This window comes from Euprymna scolopes, chromosome 35, assembly GCF_053919585.1.
Source record: "Euprymna scolopes isolate OS-2025 chromosome 35, ASM5391958v1, whole genome shotgun sequence".
Lineage (NCBI taxonomy): Eukaryota > Metazoa > Mollusca > Cephalopoda > Sepiida > Sepiolidae > Euprymna > Euprymna scolopes.
Window position 1 is genome coordinate 6371029 of NC_136516.1, and position 20980 is coordinate 6392008.

General features: G+C 30.8%; 1 protein-coding gene across 1 annotated transcript in view; it reads left to right on the forward strand.

Moving 5' to 3' along the window:
• LOC145259584 (protein amalgam-like) overlaps positions 1 to 20980 on the forward strand; it is a 987333-nt gene that overhangs the window by 925429 nt on the left and 40924 nt on the right. The window contains exon 7 of the mRNA XM_080117238.1: positions 9442 to 9729. Coding sequence (XP_079973364.1) covers positions 9442 to 9729 — 288 coding nt within the window. The remainder of the gene's footprint in view (positions 1 to 9441; positions 9730 to 20980) is intronic.

A 20980-nucleotide genomic window follows, 5' to 3' on the forward strand; every position in this document is an offset into this window, starting at 1 on the left:
TATAATGAATACACTAATAGATAATATAATGAATAAACTAATGAATAATATAATGAATAATATAATAAATTATATAATTAATAATATAATGAATAATCTAATAAATAATATAATAAATAATATAATAAATAATATAATGAAAAATATAATAAATAATACAACGAATAATATAATAAATAATATAATGAAAAATATAATAAATAATACAACGAATAATATAATGAATAATATAATGAATAATATAAGAAATAATATAATGAATACCATAATGAATGATATAATGAATAATACAATGAATAACATAATAAATAATCTAATAACTAATATAATGAATAATATAATAAATAATATAAAAAAATGTCGATTTTTCTTTTCATTCTTGTCACCCTTCTTTATTCATAGTCATTTCTTTCGGAATAAACCCCCATCTCTCCATGTTAAGAATGGCTTTCAAATAATCCCCCAGCTCCCTGTGTTAAGAACGACTTCCAGAATGAACACCCCACCTCCCCATGTTAAGGACAGCTTTAAGAACAAACACACCCAACTCTCCATGATAAGAACGGCTTTCGGAATAAACACCTCCACCTCCCCATGTTAAGAACAGCTTTAGGGACAAATACACCTACCTCTCCATGATAAGAACGTCTTTCGGAATAAACACCCCACCTCGCCATGTTAAGAACAGCTTTAAGGGCAAACACACCCACCTCTCCATGATAAGAACGGCATTCGGAGTAAACACGGGCACCTCCGCATGTTAAGAACGGCTTTAGGAACAAACACACCCACCTCCCCGCGATAAGAACGGCTTTCGGAATAAACACACCCACCTCTCCAAGTAAAGAGCGGCTTTCGGAATTGCGTTGAGTTAACTTCACAGATCGTCTTACTCACTGCAGCGTGTTGCACATGCTCAATATATCATTTCATTGAAACAAAATAGGCGGCGGCCAAATAAAACTACTAGAAATTACGTAACATAATGCAATTATTTATATCTCGAAAACCTTTTGTCTGCACTTTTTTTACTTGCGATATTTGTTTTCAGCATAACTGAAAATCTGAAAGGTCGTATTTTTAAAGAAATTGTTGAGGCGTCTTCAGTTTGCATAACGGTGAACATTGACCGATATATTTTCTACTGAGAGATTTATTGTTCGCTATCACCCCTCTAATATTGTTTTGACTCGGCTATCGATTTTTCTTTCTTTTTATTTTTTCCTAATAAGTAAAATAAGTACTGTTCCCCTAATTAAGAAGTATAACGGTTCGTATTTTACGCGTTTGTTAATCGAAAAAAGTCACAGGTTGTTTTAATGTTTGGTTAATATCAAGCGTGATCCTCCTGATTTGGCTTCCTGAACCAATGAAATCCTCCCTTACCTTTTCAGACATTTTCCCGCTGCATAGAGAAAATTCTCAGTTACATTAATTCCCCTGCGCGTTTCCAGCGAAAAAGCTGTAACTCTTCCGTAAAATATGAAAGTTCGAAACTGATTACAACTTGTCATCTTATAAACTAGCAATGGGAGTGTGATCACCGTTTTTATACGCGGACAGAAAAGCAAAACTGACAACAAACATATCGCTCCTCTACAAATGAATTTTCCAGTATAACTGAACAAATATCGCCCACACTTGCCGTGTTAATTTTTATTCAGCGCATTTTTTTTTTTTTTAAATCAATTGCCTTAAGATTTTATTCGTCGTATTTTCACATTGCAAACCGAACACATTCATTTATTTTAAAACCAAATAATTTTAACATTTTAATTTACATTATTTAGTTGAGTAGTCTACTAGCTCTGATTCGTGCGAATTGTTGGAATTTCGTAAATTCATATTTTGGAAAACCAATCTGTTACGTTAGGTTTACTTGGAACTGTATTTGTACCTAAAAGCAACTACTGGAAAACCGGGATCCATTTTTTTTTATATAATACAATTAACGTTTATATGTAAGCATAATAAAAACCCGCTAATTCGAGACTTCCGTGTTTGTATGAAATCTTAAACCATATTCGGAATATGTATATCATTCGTAAGATGTTTAGGATCTTTAGACTCGCCCTTTCGGAAATGTATGACCGTCTCATCCTACTGCTTTTACGTAACGGTCCCGAGTTGATTGGAATCCTTGTTTTGTTGCTACGTGTTTTCAACCGGAGGAATATTCGATTCTTCTTTTAATTACGAATCTCCAAAGCGTCATCGTTTATATTATTCCGCAAAGAAAGTCCAACCCCAAACTCTCTTGACCACCGTTTAAACAAAATGCACCTGTTGTCCCAAAAAATCGAACTTTCCCAGATCTATATAATTCATTTTCTGGGTGCTTGTACAAAATGTTCTAATATGCGTATGTGTTTCTTATATTCCCGAGTCGTAATGTGTTACTTAAACGCGTGGAACTTTCTTTTTAGTATGGTGAAAAACGGCAAATGGTTGCTTTTAAACTGTTATTCTATCGTTTTATTTTTAATTAAGGCTTTATCAGCTGGAGTTGGTACTAAGGTTTCATTGGTCGGGGTTTTATAGCCTGCGAATTGATCGATTCGGATTAAGCTTGTTTACGAAATTTTAAAATATTAGTACGATATTCTTTGCCGAAATGGAAAGGTTATCTTCTAAATCCGTTCAAATTGACTAAAACTCCAAAAAATTAAAGTAGAAAAAGATTTTCCGAATATTGACCAATGCAAGTCTACAGCGCCCCTCCCCATCTATTAAAATAGAAAAAATAAACCAACATATGGCGTACGTACCAGGAATAAAACATCTAAATGACCGCGTCAACTAAACAAGATTAATTTAAAGAAACCATTTTTTTTTTTAGATTTCAATCTTCGATCTCTACGCTGGTTGCAGGACAATTATTGGAATTCTTTCCAATAATTCACTCTTGCAATATCGTGGAAAACCATTCTTTACATATGGAGGGGCTACGAATTCAGATAAATTTATACAAATACCGTGACAGCGAATTAGTAGAAAAAAATGTACCCTAACCCTAACCCAGTTTTCAGATTCGTGTTCAGCACACCGAAACGTAACAGAATACTACGTAAAAGATTTTACTAATTCGCTGTCACGGTGTTTGTATAATAATACCCGAATTCACGGGTGTCGTTTTTATAAAAGTACTTCTTGTACATGTATAATTTTGCCCCACCTTCTCTATATTTATCTTTATCTTTTTCTCCAATTTCTTCATCTGACTTTTCTCAAATCATCAAAAAGACAAGTCAATATTTAAATATGTGTATGGTGTGCTTAGTTTCTAATGCAACGTTCTGGTAAATTGATCACCCGTTTTAGTAACACTCGATGCTTTAAGGGCAAATTTCGTGAATTTAGCATTTACCTTTTTCTCGTGAATTTCACTTATTAAAATCTCCAATAGTTACACAGCTTAGAAAAAAGGCTAAATTCAAAATTTGGCCATAAATGTCGAGTCGTTCTAAAAGGGATGATTGATTTACTAGGCTGCTGCATTACAAACTGAGCACCCCTACACATTTAAATTTTTTTTTTTAGTTTGGTAAACTAGTGTCCATTCGATAATCTGAAAAAAAAAACAAGGAGGGTAAGATTCTTCAGGTCCGGCAAATACTTGATAAAATGTACGTGATATGTTCTTTTCTTTATACAAGCTATTTTTCTTCAGCTATAAATCTTTTATCATTGGTATTCTGAACAAGCACATAATTGTCGTAATTGCATGCTTTAACATATTTCGCAACTCCTCATTGAAGCTCACTAATCGCCTGCGTGTATTACACCGTAGTACTTTTTAAGATTTCCACAGAAAAGGATCATGTCACCGAAAAGGATGTTCTGTTCATTTCAAAGTAATTTAGATTTGATTTTATCTTTTATTGTAGGGTGCCGTAAAAGACACGATCTCGATTTTTATTTTATTTATTTTTTTTTTTTTTTGCCTCAATTTTTAATTCTTTTTAAGCGTTTAATTTCTAAGATCTGTTCACCTTGCTAAATCTTTCTTGTACAAACCAACCTTTTCTAGCGTTAAACGAGATTATTTTTTGCGTAATTAATGCATTTTCACTTGTAAAAATTGACCATTTTTACGTCGACAGCAAATCTGACTCTCTGTACTTGAATAGTTGCATGTACATTCAATATATTATTAGAACATTGTTGGAAATCTTGTAAATCTATCGGAGAGAAATCACTTGTAAAATACGAGGAGCTTTTCAAATGTAATGGCTCCTATATTTATTCCCCCAGAATGGATCTGAGGGAATTAGACTCCATAATGACCCGAGTTTCATCTCTCTATTGCAGATATTGATGGTTGAAACATTTCAGAAATCCACTGTCTTGTATGGGGGGAGGCATTTAGTTCTTGGAATGGTGCTGACTATACCCTCGTATATCTTGATAAATTTGGACATGGAATAAATATTTACTACTCATGAACCGCTCATCAAGGACTTAATGTCTCTCGAAAATGCTAATGCGTAATTTAATGGCGATAAACAAAACTTGCCATGATCGAAGCTATGGGTTGAATAAGCTAAATTTATTAGTTTGACTAGCGACTGGATAAAAATTTAACGCTGGACTAAAAATACCGATGTTTCCTTTGCTAGTAATTAATCCTGCGATATTGTGTTTCAGGGATTGCATTTTCAGAGAGACTGTTCATTGTAGTTAATTTTAGGTATAAAAATGGCGACAGAAACTTACTTAGTGATTGTCACTTAATTAATTTTTCACGTGAATAGTTAACAGAAGCATAGGTTAAATAAAAATGTCTGGTTAAGAAAGATAAGTACCTCGGCTGCTGTAAAAGTGTGTTCCCTCTACCGTGCTAGAAAATTACTCGCACTCAAGAGTATCTTATCTATATATCTAAATGTGATAATGCGTGTGAGGACACTTCTCAACTTATATAGTCAACGTATTTTTGATCTACAGACTCGACATTTGAAATATAGGCTATTTAGACGCGTAGAAAACATAATCTGACTCAAGACTGTGTGTAATGTACTATAACCATTAAGCCAGCTTGACACGTTCTTTAAAATGTGTTTCCAAACCTACTTATTCTGAACATACCGTCGAGAACTGATATTGGAGTTCAGACGAGCACCTGCCATGGAAATAACGATAAAACAAGGATAGGCTCGCAACGTCTCTTATGGGGGAGAGAGGTTGCAGGGTAGAGACAAGGGCATCCCCCACTAAGCCACGAAGTCTATTTTGTACTCTGTCAAGACAGGATAGGCTGTTTTTAGCAACTCCTGCCCAGATATAGCAGCAGTATTCCATCCCTGGACGCACTTGGTTTTTATTTCGATAGAGAATTGCATCAGTAGTGAGATATCTTCTGGAGAGGTAGAAGGATCCCACCATCTTTCCAGCGACCTTGGCAACAGACTTGATGTACGTGTTCCATTTCAGATCAGGAGTAAAGGTCAAACCCAGTAGTAGTAATATGTAGTCATCGACATACACTCCTGTTTCGTTGTCTAACAACTCATCAGTGCTGCTAGACTAGCACCTCTCCCAAGTTGAGGATTGAACCTAGAACTCTTGCGTTGATAGTCAGCAGTTGTACCGATTAACTCACAGGAGTGATGGCCGCAAATAACCTCGCCAAATGTCTATTTTAAACATCCGTCCACCATTTTTATAGTGCTCAAGCCAGACTGCAACCTCTGTGAAATAATTTTATTTATCTTTTAACGTCACTTGTAAAAAATCGTTTACAGATTTGGCTGGTCAACCTGTCAGTATTTTGTGGTTCTTATTTCGGTAGTTTATAATGTGGGCTTGAATGTCTTGTCAAACGAGTAGCTGATTTACAAACGAATCCGTAGACACTACAACACTGCTTGACGGGAGATATTTTGGTAATATCATATCCTAATAAAATTATTCGTCTTGCCAATCATTGTATTATATCACATGGTTTACCAAAACAGTTTAAGACAACAAAACATCTGTCTTAGATTGTACATTTCATTTCACTTTTAGTATAAACTCAGCAACAACTAAAGATTCATTGCGCACTCTCTAAGAAAGTTTACATACTGCATGCAATACACGCTTTTGCTCAAACTTGGAGCATTGTACTCTGATTATTTTTGTCCAATTATTGTGATCCATACACACACACACACACACACACACACACACACACATATATATATATATATATATATATATATATATATATATATATATATCCTTAATTCTTTAATACCGGGCAAAAGGATGAGGTTTGGCAGGGTGTTGATCAATGCTAGGCTGACTACATGGGGCTTACCATTCAACGCTTGGAAGTACGGATTTCTTAACATGTCCTTCCTTTCAATACGTATAAACAAAATGTTAGTGGACATTCAGACAAGTCTGTGATCAAATCAATAGCGTGCATTTATTGTATTGCAAGATCTGAACTAGAGATTATAGGGATAATATTTTTTTTTATTTTTTTTCACAAACCAACCTCATTTTCGAGTTGTTTTTTATTCATTTATATCAACCGTATCTGTTTTAGCAGAAAAAAACCACGCAGTCATAATTCAAAGCTGATAGGGGTTTGTTGAAATTATTTTCTTTTTTCTGTCCCCTATATTATTTTAATATTTTGTCCGCGATCCCTAGTAATTTATGATCTTTGCTTACGTTTTAAACGATGTCACCGTTTTTTGGTGACAATTATTTTGAAAAATGATGAAAGTTGACTTTTTTTAAATCTTACTGCTTCTCCCTTTCTTCCTCTTTTGTTTGACATATTATTTAATATCATTTACAAACTGAATTTTTACTAAAGAGAAAAATGTTTTTTAAAGTGCCTGTTCGTTTCCGTTCGTTATCATGCCTTTTCTCTATTAATATGGAATATTAAAACTACAAAAAATACCTTAACAATTTCTAATAACATTAATGCCACCAGTAATATTTAACTGTTTAATAAAAGTATGTACCCGCCAAATCTTATATATATATATATATATATATATATATATATATATATATATATATATATACACTTGTGCCCGATATTATTCATACCCCCCTTTGAAAATTGAGTTTATTAGGTGTAACTTTGTAAGAATTTATTGTTTACGTCCATATTGATACATATTCTTAATAAACCTCTTCTGATCATTTTCGTCATTTTAAAATCTTGGGATACTTGTAATAAAAGAAATATACAGCTATTTATAAAATCTGCAATGTTCAAAAATAATCATACCCCCTTATTTTTTCAGTATTAATCGAGTTTCTGACTGTTTGTTTCCTGTTTGATTCTTATTTTGAATGCTTTTATACAACCTTTGATTAATTTCATTTCTTTTTTGCATTTTTCAGAAATTAAAATGATATCAACTGAAAACCAATAAAAGAATAAAAATTATTAGAATGGGGAAGAAAAAAGAGCTTAGTAATGATCTTAGGACTAAAATTGTGAATTCACATAAGGATGGTTTAGGTTACAAGTCAATTTCCAAGAAATTTCAGGTCCTTACAGCAACAGTACAGAGCATCATCAAAAAATCCCAGAGCCACCACACAACAAACAACTTGATTGGTAGAGGAAGGAAAAGGAAACTGTCTGCTAGAGCCACCAGGAATATTGTAAGAAGTGTTAATGCAAATCCAACCACCACTACTAAGGACATTTTAGAAAATATGGAGTCTTCTGGCATAAAAATATCAAGGCAAACATTGCAAAGGACTCTGCATGAAAATGGTCTGAAAGGAAGAAGACCAAGAAGGACTCCATTGCACACCGGAAAACACCTTGCAGCACGTCTAAAGTTTGCAAGGACTCATGTGAATTCTCCAGAGTCCGTTTTCTCAAGTATTTTGTGGACTGACGAAACAAAAATTGAATTGTTTGGCCATATGGATGCTTCTTACGTTTGGAGGAAGAAAGGAGAAGCTTACAACTCAAAGAACACCATACCCACGGTGAAACATGGTGGTGGTAGCCTTATGTTTTGGGGCTCCTTTTCGGCTAGTGGTCCAGGTAGTTTGGTCAAGATAGATGGAACCATGAAGAAGGAGCAATATTTGGAGATACTCCAGAAAAAACATTAGACAGGATGCGGAGAAGTTCCATTTAGGACCAAACTGGGTCCTTCAACAGGATAATGATCCAAAACATACCGCCAAAATAGTCAAGAAATGGTTTAAGGATAATGAAATTAATGTTTTGGAATGGCCTAGCCAGAGTCCCGACCTGAACCCTATCGAAAACCTCTGGCACATATTGAAAACTGAGGTTAAAAAGCGGAAACCTAGAAATTTGAGGGATTTGGAGAACTACTGCATTAAAGAATGGTCAAAAATCAGTGTTGATGCTTGTAAAAACCTTGTTGATAAATATCCAAAACGGTTACAGGCAGTTATTAAGAATAAAGGGCATGCTATTGACTATTAGTAAGAGAGGTATGAATAATTTTGAACTAGTGCCATTATTGTTTTTCTTTGTATAATGTTTCAAACTTGCATAATTTATTTATTTGTTGAGTTTAAATTAAATGCTTATGCTTGATTTATTGTTTGAAATCCCTTTAATATTGTCTACCTTCTGGTTTGAGCAATATTCTTATAGACATCTAGAAAGATCCGAGCGGTATGAATAATATCGGGCACAAGTGTATATGTATATCTCTGTAGAAATATATTTTCTTATAATATATACCAATCCTTATTTAAGAAGGTCAATGTAATTACAGGGCAATATAGAGAATAATTGACAATAAACTATATACCAAAAATCTTGATGCTGACCATCTCGTAATTTATTCCTTTAATTCAGTTTACTTATACAATTCTTCACAGTATCTGTTTCGTAGCGCAAAATCAATCACTTAATTATTATATCAATCACTGATTGATCCTTTCCAGACTCAAAGCTAACAATGAAGTTTTAACGAGTTTAGTACAAGAGCGCTCAATACAAAGGAAGGACAAGTTATATTTTTTCATTTATTTTACATAAATTAATATATTGTTACACATTCTTTAGCAGGTTGGGATCAGCCCGTTACAAGTAACTATCCATCTCTTCAGGCGATATTGCTTATACAATGGCTTAGTACAGACTAAGCTTTTTTATAAGCAGTATCACCTGAAGACGTCTCTAGTTACTTCTAACTGGCTGAGCGAAACACGCTTTTGAATTTGTAGCGATATATCAATTCTCATGTAAAACAAAGAAAGTATATATACCGTATATTTACATATAACGCAACAATACTAGGTACAACATTGGAGAAAATGTTAATAAATTTTCCATATATCGGTTGTATACGACGACTGTTAAATCACGAAATCCTGTTTGTTTGTTCAAGATTGCAACACCGGTATATATATATATATATATATATATATATATATATATATATATATATATATATATTAAATCACTTCTTTTCTACTCTTTTTCAGTTCCGCCGGAAGTTCGGATGCGAAATAAACGAATGGGCCAGGAAGTTGGTAAGATGACTATACTGGAGTGTACAGTGACAGCCAGTCCGCTCGGTTCGACCAACTGGGAAAGAGAGGGCAATCGAATCGAGAATTCGTGGAAGTACCGATCGGAGGCGTATAACGAGGACGAACACACGATCACATTAAGTTTGAGGATACGCTCGGTGGACAAAACGGATTTCGGCGAATACACGTGTGTTGCAATGAACCATCTCGGCCGCGACTCGGAGACAATGGTATTGTACGGTGAGTCAAATTAGACTAATTCTATTCCTTCCTCACATACCATAATTTACATGAGCGCGTGGGAAGCTATCAGCAGCAGTTAGAGATGACTGACTTGCAAAGAGATTAGCAGCAGCCACCAACAAAGCGCATATGCAAATTAGAAAATGTGCAAGAGAGAAAAAAAAAGGGAAAATAAGAAAAAAAAAAAAGGAAAATACGTATCTGGGGCATGAAAGAAATCGACGTAGAAGAAAATGGGCGTGTAAAGTTGAGAGCAAGCTTGGTCCTGCTGTTGTGGGCATACGGTCGGATGCAGGCAGAAACGTGAACCAAGCTAGATGGGCATGTGGTAGCTAGAAACTTTTTTTTTAAGTTGTGCTTAAAGTAACTGTAGTAATTGCTTTCGTTAAAAAAGAAAAAAATGCCGACTTGAGATGTTATTTATTTATTTCCTTTGTCTGTATGCTACGGCAAAGTTACACAAATTCTAGAAGGTTTATCATGTTCAGTTGTACGTGGCCATCCTTTCTCATACGTTTTAAAATGATATTGCCTAATCAGTAAAGAGGGTTAGGGTTAGGGTTAGGAAATTAATTACTTGTGCACTTTTCATATTTCACTATCTCTTGTTGGACCAGATTCCGTACTCACCTGAGAATTCTTATGACAGTTTTGTGTACCTCACTGCTGGCTCCTTATAGTTTAGAAACGGGTCTTCCGTTTTTTGGCACTATCACTTTGAGACTGTCTTACACGGTTAAGCCCCCCCTCCTCAATTCCCGTTTTTATTTTTTCAACAGCGTTCTTTTTTTCCTTTATAACGTTGATGCAACTCTATCAACGCTTTTGCGCTGTAATCTTCTAAAGTGCCAGAGAAAGATTAACATGCGTTCCACATTGCCCAAAGCTCACCTGAAACAGTACAGGCAGGGATAGTTATCTACCTGTTAGGGTTATTTATCTGGGCAACATCGAAACGTAACTAGAAGTCACGCATGGAGGGAGAATGTGGAAATAAATATCGTTGTTACAAAAAAAAAACAGGATTGAAGTTCTTTCCTCTTCCCTATTATTTGTATTATTTGCGATTGAGTCTACGACGTGTGGGTCCTGGATGTTCACATGTGCGCGCTTGTAAAAGCGTGTAACGTTAGACATGCTCGCTTACCGAGACACCTACATGCTTACCCGTGGGAGAGATAAAAAAAAAAAAGTCGCCAAAAAATATTTAAAAACATTTTTAAATGAATATTCCTCAAAAAATAAGAATGCTTATCAACTTCGAAGAATAAATATTACGATGTTCGTTTCAAAAGTAAAGCCTATTGCTATTGAACTATTCTGATTAGATCAGATTGGTCAGTGATATGGCAATTCCCATGACAGTTCTCTGCGCTCCTTTGCTTCTCTTCTGGCTTCTTACCGTTTGGAAGGGAGTTTTCCGGAGTTTTTTGATACTATCACTATGAGAGTGTCTTACACGGCTTAGCATTCCCTTTTAAGGCTTTTTTTCAATAGAGCTCTTCTTTCCTACATATCGTCTGCACAACTCCACCTTCACTTCTACGTTGTAATCTAAGATAGCAGAGAATAACAAACATGTGTTCCATCTTGCCCGGAGGTGACCTGAAACAATGCAAACAAGGACATTTATCAACCTTTATTATTATACATATCTAACAGAACGCGGTGCGCGTATTCAAATTCCGGGGCAAGTGCGAAATTACCTAACGGCAAGGAAAAAGGAAGACTATAAAAGAGAGAGATAGATAGAGAGAGAGAGCATGTTAGAGACGTGTGTGACGTCAAAGCGTAACTAGACGTCACGCGAGGTGAGAGAATGAGGTGAGAAAACAAATGTCGCTGTTACAGAAAAACAGTTGAAGCTTTAAATTATCTAGATACTGACATGCGTAAGGTACAGAAATTCGATTAATAAAAATATTCGAAAAACATTTAAATATATAACTTACTCAAGAAATGTTAACGCTTATCAACTTCTAAACATAAATATTACGAATGGCGTTCCAAAAGTAAAGTCCAAAATTTGAAAAGCTACGACCACCGGGGGAGGGTCACATAAAAACAAGTGAGATTTTGTTCTTCGGAATTATTTCTTATAAAACGTAGCCACCATGTTCAATACACCTTTGCCAGCGATGGTGTCCGTGGCAGGGTTTGTCATACGCAAAGCGCCTCATTTCTAAACTCAAAACATCCACGAGCTACGAAGATGGGAGTTGTACCAATTGAAACGAGTGCACGTTTGTACACCGTAAGTAATTTTTCTACATATCACAATATTTAATGCACTTTTGCCAGGAATTCAATGGCTCATTTTTGCTTCCGACGCACGCCCATGATAGGGTTTGCTTATTTAGAGAGTCATACCGTCAATATCTGCTACAGCAGATGAAAGTTGTACGGAATGCATGCATAGGTCCAGTTATTAATATGCAATCCCCTCTGAACCATACGGGTTGAGGAAAGAAAATAGCAGACATTTCTTTGAAACGCCCATCGTATATATCTTTTCCAATGTGCAACATAAAAATAATTACAGGACTAGAGTTTTAGAAGTAGTATCTTCCATAGAGTAGATTGAGTTTCAAATTTCAATAATAAATCATTTACATTTAGTGCTAAGTATTAGGTAGAACGGTTCTTGCTGTTTTTTTAAATTTTGATTTCAAAGTATGCATTTTCAAAGATGTTTCCGGTATAATACCTTTACTCTATATATATCATTTTTAAGAGCGTTTTTTTTGTTTTTGTTTTTTTGCTTTTTCTAATCGTGTAGATTACAGTTAGTTTAAAACCATTATATGTTCTTTTTTAGAAGGTATAAATAAAATGAAAAAAAGGGAAATTGGCACATTTTATGAACAATTGTGTTCCCTCCATTAATGCAACAAGGACGACCCGTTTTTCGATCGGGTTCTGAGTTAATATAAAAAGTGTTGTTTTTTTTACGACTACCGCCGACGCTCAGCTCATTGGTTAGACCAACTAAGCTCCAAGATACTCATTTTGCGACCGGTCTCATCGATTTCAGTTTTTAATGCAAGCGAAACCATTACGAAGATGCACGGTCAACAATTAAATGAAATGCACAGAAACTTCGACAACAACACTCAGCATTAGTGAACAAAAAAGCCAATTCTCTCCACGACAATGCCCAACCACATGTTGCTCAACCGACCTAATAGAAGTTGACCATATTGTGCTACTAAACTCTGCATCATCCGCCGCTCTCTCCAGACCTCTAACCTACTACTTTTGCAAGTATTTCCACAACTATCTGCGTGAGAGATACTAAAAAAACTAAGCGATATCAAAACCGCTTTTAGCGACTTCATCGTCTTTAGAACGCCAGATTTTTATGCTACTGGCACAAATATACGTGCTTTGTGTTGGCAAAAGTGTGTTGATTCTGAGGGTGTTTTTTTGTTTTCGATCAATAATTTGGGAGGGGGCAGTATATGTCAATCTGAATTTAAAAGTTAAAAACCGCTAGAATTTTTTTGTTAACATGGAAGAAATAGAGGAGCGAAAAAAATTAAGATTAAAGAAAACATACGGATAACCTAAGAACTAAATAATATATTGCAAAAGCTAATAGTGAATTGTTAACGAGATGTCATGTTGATTTGTAAATATTAATCGATTTAATATTACTATTGATCAATTGAAATGAATCGCTCTCGTCTTGGGGAGGCCTCATGTTTTGAAAATCTTTTGGGCTTGATCTTTACCCCGGATCTTAAATGGAACACGTACATCAAATCTGTTGCATGAGCTGCTGGAAAAATGGTGGGATCCTTCTATCGCTCCAGTAGATATCTCACTGCTGATGCAATTCTCTATCTATATAAGAGCAAAGTTCGTCAAAGAATGGAGTACTGTTGCCACATCTGGGCAGGAGTTGCTAGAAAGGAATTATCCTGCCTGGATAGAGTTCAAAATATACTTCTTCGCCTCATAGGAGATGCGATTTTTTTCTTCCCTACAACCTCTTTCTCACAGAAGAGATATAGCGAGTTTGTCTTTGCTTTATCGTTATTTTCATGGAAAGCGCTCGAGTAAGCTTCAATGTACGCCCCGCCTCGCCAAACTTTCACGAAAAATACTCGTCTAGCCGAAAACACTATCAATAATTCACCCCACTCTTTCTCTGTGACTAGACCTAAACGTAGATTCCATGAAACAAAGCTCCTTCTTAGAACTGCACGCCTGTGGAACTGTCTTCCGTTTTCCTGCTTTCCAGCTAACTACAATATGGTTGTCTTCAAGTCCAATGTTAACAAGTTCTTGATAAGCCGTTCCTCTTAAATAAAGAAATTTACTGGATTTCCATTACTGACAATTACTATGTTGTCCAATTGACTACAGTACACGTTTTATCTCTTATTCTCGAGTGGCCCCTGGGCATTGATAAGTGGTGAAGCCTATGTAAAAAAAAGTTGTTCGGTCACATTTAATTTTTAAATAACAGTTTCCAAGGGAAACACAAAAATTAGTAAGACGTATCTCAAATGTATCCATTTTCGAATGTTTTTCAAAGAAATCCCCACCATTTCCCTCCCTGCAGAAAAACTGTCGGACGGAAAATTAAGGAGAAAAAAAATGTCTTCAAAAATAAATTTGTCAAAGTTAAAGTGCATTTCTAAAAATATTTTTTTGTTTTTATCTTCTCTTTGAATGCATCTACTTATGTTTTAGCTTTTTTTATTTTACTCCGCCATGGCTTCATTTTTTTTTTTTTGCGGAGAAAATGTCACTTATATTTTGGCGGGAATTGTAATGAAGAGAGATAATCGATGATATTACTTTGGCAACAGTAAAAGCGTAAGGGTTACATTTTTTATTAGTCTAAAAAAATTTGTATCTTTTAAAGCTTATTTCTAACATTTTACATATACGAGGCGTACACGTTACCGGTTAGATCACACCATATTTTTAATGATTTGCGACTCTGATTTTCTAAAGAAAAATAGAAACTCACTGTGACGTCATTTCCCGGAACACTTAAGCTTAATTTCTAATAAACGTTTTCTAAATATACGTCACAAACAAAACCCCTTTCTAAATAACCATACTTCTAACAATTATTTCTATTAGAAATGAGTAATTTGTATATTTATTTATTAAGGACTGTTATCCTAATCTTCATAGTTGCAGTTGTATTATCACATTTCGAGACATGTGGTGCAGAGGATGGAGGCGTAAAATCTCTACGGTTCTAGATCACAATTGTCTGAAGATAGCGGTTTCAATCACACCCGAAAGCAGGCCGGAAGATTAGTTGGCCAAAACCGTGGAAAGACCGAAAAAATCTACGGAAGGCTGTTTGAAAACACTTTTTAGAGCAGTGTCGAGTTAGCCCAATGGTTATCGTACTTGGTTAACTGTCTTTGGTTTCGGTCTCTGCTCGCGTACTTTTTTGTTTTCAAGAGGTAGACTGTTTGGAAAAAAATACTTACATGCACACATCTCAGTTTCATAGCAATTTAAAGTTGCGTTTAATACTTACGATATATTCTTAATTAATGTAAATATTGTGTTACTGAGTATCTACAACCAAGCCAAGCTGCCTGCCCTGCTACCAATATATCCTCTTATATGTATATATCCTCTTATATATATATATATATATATATATATTCTTTTATATATATATATATATATATATATATATATATATATATATAACTACTTCATTTACACACATAAATTTAATATACGAAAGTATAGATTTATGCGTAAACTTTAAGTATTTACTTCAAAAGTGCTCAATACGTAGGTAGAGCTAGTTAGTAACTTATAAAATATCACCATATATATTTTATATATTTATATATATATATATATGTATATATATATATATATAAATACCCGTTCACATACAATTTTCATGATAGAGCTAGAACCCTGAATTAGATGGAATCGAGCAATTGCATCGACAACGGACAACGCCAGACCCATATATATATATATATATATATATATATATATATATTTATAATGTGCGTGTGTTTGTGTGTGTGGGTTACATGAAAAGGGCTGTCCCCTTTTCATGAAGTTAAAAATAAAAGAGAATTAGTTACATGAACATGAGATAAGATAAACAAGGATTGAACCCTGTAAATACGTTTTAAAGAAAATTAGGTTTGAATGGAATGTCCAGTTAAATTGCTGATTCTGTTAAAATATTTAATAAATAAAAATTTGGCTGGAAACTATTCACATTCTTAGAAAGAATGTATAATATAAATATGGGTTACAGAATTAGACAAGCAGGTTAAATTGCTTTGTAAAACAACAAAGGGAATGGGAAAATTCCTGGTCGTCAGAAATGGTTTCAAAACGTGAAAATCGCGCATTTTTTAAATACGTGAGTTGTGGGCATGTTGACCAGACATATGTGTGATTTCTCAATATAGGAAAGGGTTCCAGATTAGTTAGAAGAAAATCAGATGTCAGATCAAAGAAGCAGAAGAGATCAGACCGATTCTCAGTAAGAGTCAAGGCACCCTCTGGGAAGCGAGAGGTTTTAGAGATAACATGTAACAACTTTGAATCCCTGAAATACAGAATCATGTTCGACCGGTCGAAGAAATAAATGTATCATCATGTGTTTTTATAACTGCCGTCTTGTGTTGTCATTCTACCAAAACAAAGTAAAGTGAAATTGTATTAATATGAACTTTGTGTTTATAAAAATATACAACTGTCAAAACGTAAATGTCAAACGCACTCTCGGTCTATCTATCAATATATATCAAATCTCCTATTACATGCCGTCGGCTCTCCTGTAGTAATCTGTACCCTGTCTGTCTCATTATATATAAGAACTCTCTCTATCTCTCTCTCTCTTTATATGTACCCTGTCGTTATATCTCACTAATATCTCTATCTCTCAACAATATGGACACTCAAAATGAATATATATATCGAGCATCTTACAACATTCAACAACGAGATCACACACATGAACAAACCAAGACTTTCATAATAGGAACAGTAACCACCAAAGAATAATACATACATCATCTTATTACGACCCATGACATAACATATGTATATATATATATATATAGGTATAGGTATATATATATATAGGTATATATGTATATATAGGTATATATGTATATATAGGTATATATGTATATATAGGTATATATATATATAGGTATATATATAGGTATATATGTATATATAGGTATATATGTATATATAGGTATATATGTATATATAGGTGTATATATGTATATATAGGTGTATATATGTATATATAGGTGTATATATGTATATATAGGTATATATATGTACATATAGGTATATATATGTATATATAGGTATATATATGTATATATAGGTATATATATGTATATATAGGTATATATATGTATATATAGGTATATATATATGTATATATAGGTATATATATGTATATATAGGTATATATATATGTATATATAGGTATATATATATATATAGGTATACATATATATATATATAGGTATACATATATATATAGGTATATATGTATATATAGGTATACATATATATATAGGTATACATGTATATATATAGGTATACATATATATATGTATATATAGGTATATATGTATATATAGGTATATATGTATATATAGGTATATATATGTATATATAGGTATATATATAGGTATATATATGTATATATAGGTATATATGTATATATAGGTGTATATATGTATATATAGGTATATATGTATATATAGGTGTATATATGTATATATAGGTATATATATGTATATATAGGTATATATATGTATATATAGGTATATATATGTATATATAGGTATCTATATGTATAGGTATATATATGTATATATAGGTATATATCCATGTATATATAGGTATATATATATGTATATATAGGTATATATATGTATATATAGGTATATAGGTATATATATGTATATATAGGTATATATATATATGTATATATAGGTATATATATATATATGTATATATAGGTATATATATATATGTATATATAGGTATATATATATATGTATATATAGGTATATATATATGTATATATAGGTATATATATATGTATATATAGGTATATATATATATATGTATATATAGGTATATATATATATATGTATATATAGGTATATATATATGAATATATAGGTATATATATGAATATATAGGTATATATATGTATATATAGGTATATATATGTATATATAGGTATATATATATGTATATATAGGTATATATATATATGTATATATAGGTATATATACATATGTATATATAGGTATGTATATATAGGTATATATAGGTATATATATATGTATATATAGGTATATATATATATGTATATATAGTTATATATATATATGTATATATAGTTATATATATATATATGTATATATAGTTATATATATATGTATATATAGGTATATATATGTATATATAGGTATATATATGTATATATAGGTATATATATGTACATATAGGTATATATATGTATATATAGGTATATATATGTATATATAGATATATATATGTATATATAGGTATATATAGAGGTATATATATAGGTATATATATATGTATATATAGGTATATATATATGTATATATAGGTATATATATATGTATATATAGGTATATATATGTATATATAGGTATATATATATGTATATATAGGTATATATATATGTATATATAGGTATATATATATATGTATATATAGGCATATATATATGTATATATAGGTATATATATATGTATATAAAGGTATATATATATGTATATATAGGTATATATATGTATATATAGGTATACATATATATATATAGGTATACATATATATATATAGGTATACATATATATATAGGTATACATATATATATATAGGTATACATATATATATATATAGGTATACATGTATATATATAGGTATATATGTATATATAGGTATATATATAGGTATATATATGTATATATAGGTATATATATGTATATATATGTATATATAGGTATATATAGGTATATATATAGGTATATATATAGGTATATATATAGGTATATATATGTATATATAGGTATTTATATATGTATATATAGGTATATATATATATATGTATATATAGGTATATATATATGTATATATAGGTATATATAGGTATATATATATGTATATATAGGTATATATATATGTATATATAGGTATATATATATGTATATATAGGTATATATATATGTATATATAGGTATATATATATGTATATATAGGTATGTATATATGTATATATAGGTATGTATATATGTATATATAGGTATGTATATATGTATATATAGGTAATATATATGTATATATAGGTATATATATGTATATATAGGTATATATATATGTATATATAGGTATATATATATGTATATATAGGTATATATATATGTATATATAGGTATATATATATGTATATATAGGTATATATATATATGTATATATAGGTATATATATATGTATATATAGGTATACATATATGTATATATAGGTATACATATATGTATATATAGGTATACATATATGTATATATAGGTATATATATGTATATATAGGTATACATATATGTATATATAGGTATACATATATGTATATATAGGTATACATATAGGTATATATAGGTATATATATGTATATATAGGTATACATATGTATATATAGGTATACATATATATATAGGTATACATATATATATAGGTATATATATGTGTATATAGGTATACATATATATAGGTATACATATATATATATATATAGGTATACATATATATAGGTATACATATATATATGTATATATAGGTATATATATGTATATATAGGTATATATGTATATATAGGTATATATATGTATATATAGGTATATATATATATATGTATATATAGGTATATATATATATATATGTAAATATAGGTATATATATATAGGTATATATATATGTATATATATGTATATATATGTATATATAGGTATATATGTATATATATGTATATAGATATGTATATATGTATATAGATATGTATATATGTATATAGATATGTATATATATGTATATAGATATGTATATATAGGTATGTAGATATGTATATATAGGTATGTAGATATGTATATATAGGTATATATATATGTACATATAGGTATAGATATGTATATATAGGTATATATAGGTATGTATATATAGGTATATATATATGTATACATAGGTATATTTATAGGTATATATATAGGTATGTATATATAGGTATATATATATGTATATATAGGTATATATATGTATATATAGGTATATATATGTATATATAGGTATTTATATGTATATATAGGTATATATATGTGTATATAGGTATATATATGTGTATATATATGTATATATGTATATATAGGTATATATATGTATATATATAGGTATATATATGTATATATAGGTATATATATGTATATATAGGTATATATATGTATATATAGGTATATATATGTATATATAGGTATATATATATGTATATATAGGTATATATATGTATATATAGGTATATATATATATGTATATATAGGTATATATATATGTATATATAGCTATATATATATGTATATATAGGTATATATATATGTATATATAGGTATATATATATGTATATATAGGTATATATATATGTATATATAGGTATATATATATGTATATATAGGTATATATATATGTATATATAGGTATATATATGTATATATAGGTATATATATGTATATATAGGTATATATATGTATATATAGGTATATATATATGTATATATAGGTATATATATATGTATATATAGGTATATACATATGTATATAGGTATATATATATGTATATATAGGTATATATATATGTATATATAGGTATATATATATGTATATATAGGTATATATATGTATATATAGGTATATATATGTATATATAGGTATATATATGTATATATAGGTATATATATGTATATATAGGTATATATATGTATATATAGGTATATATATATATGTATATATAGGTATATATATATATGTATATATAGGTATATATATATATGTATATATAGGTATATATATATATATGTATATATAGGTATATATATATGTGTATATATAGGTATATATATATATATGTGTATATATAGGTATATATATATATGTGTATATATAGGTATATATATATATGTGTATATATAG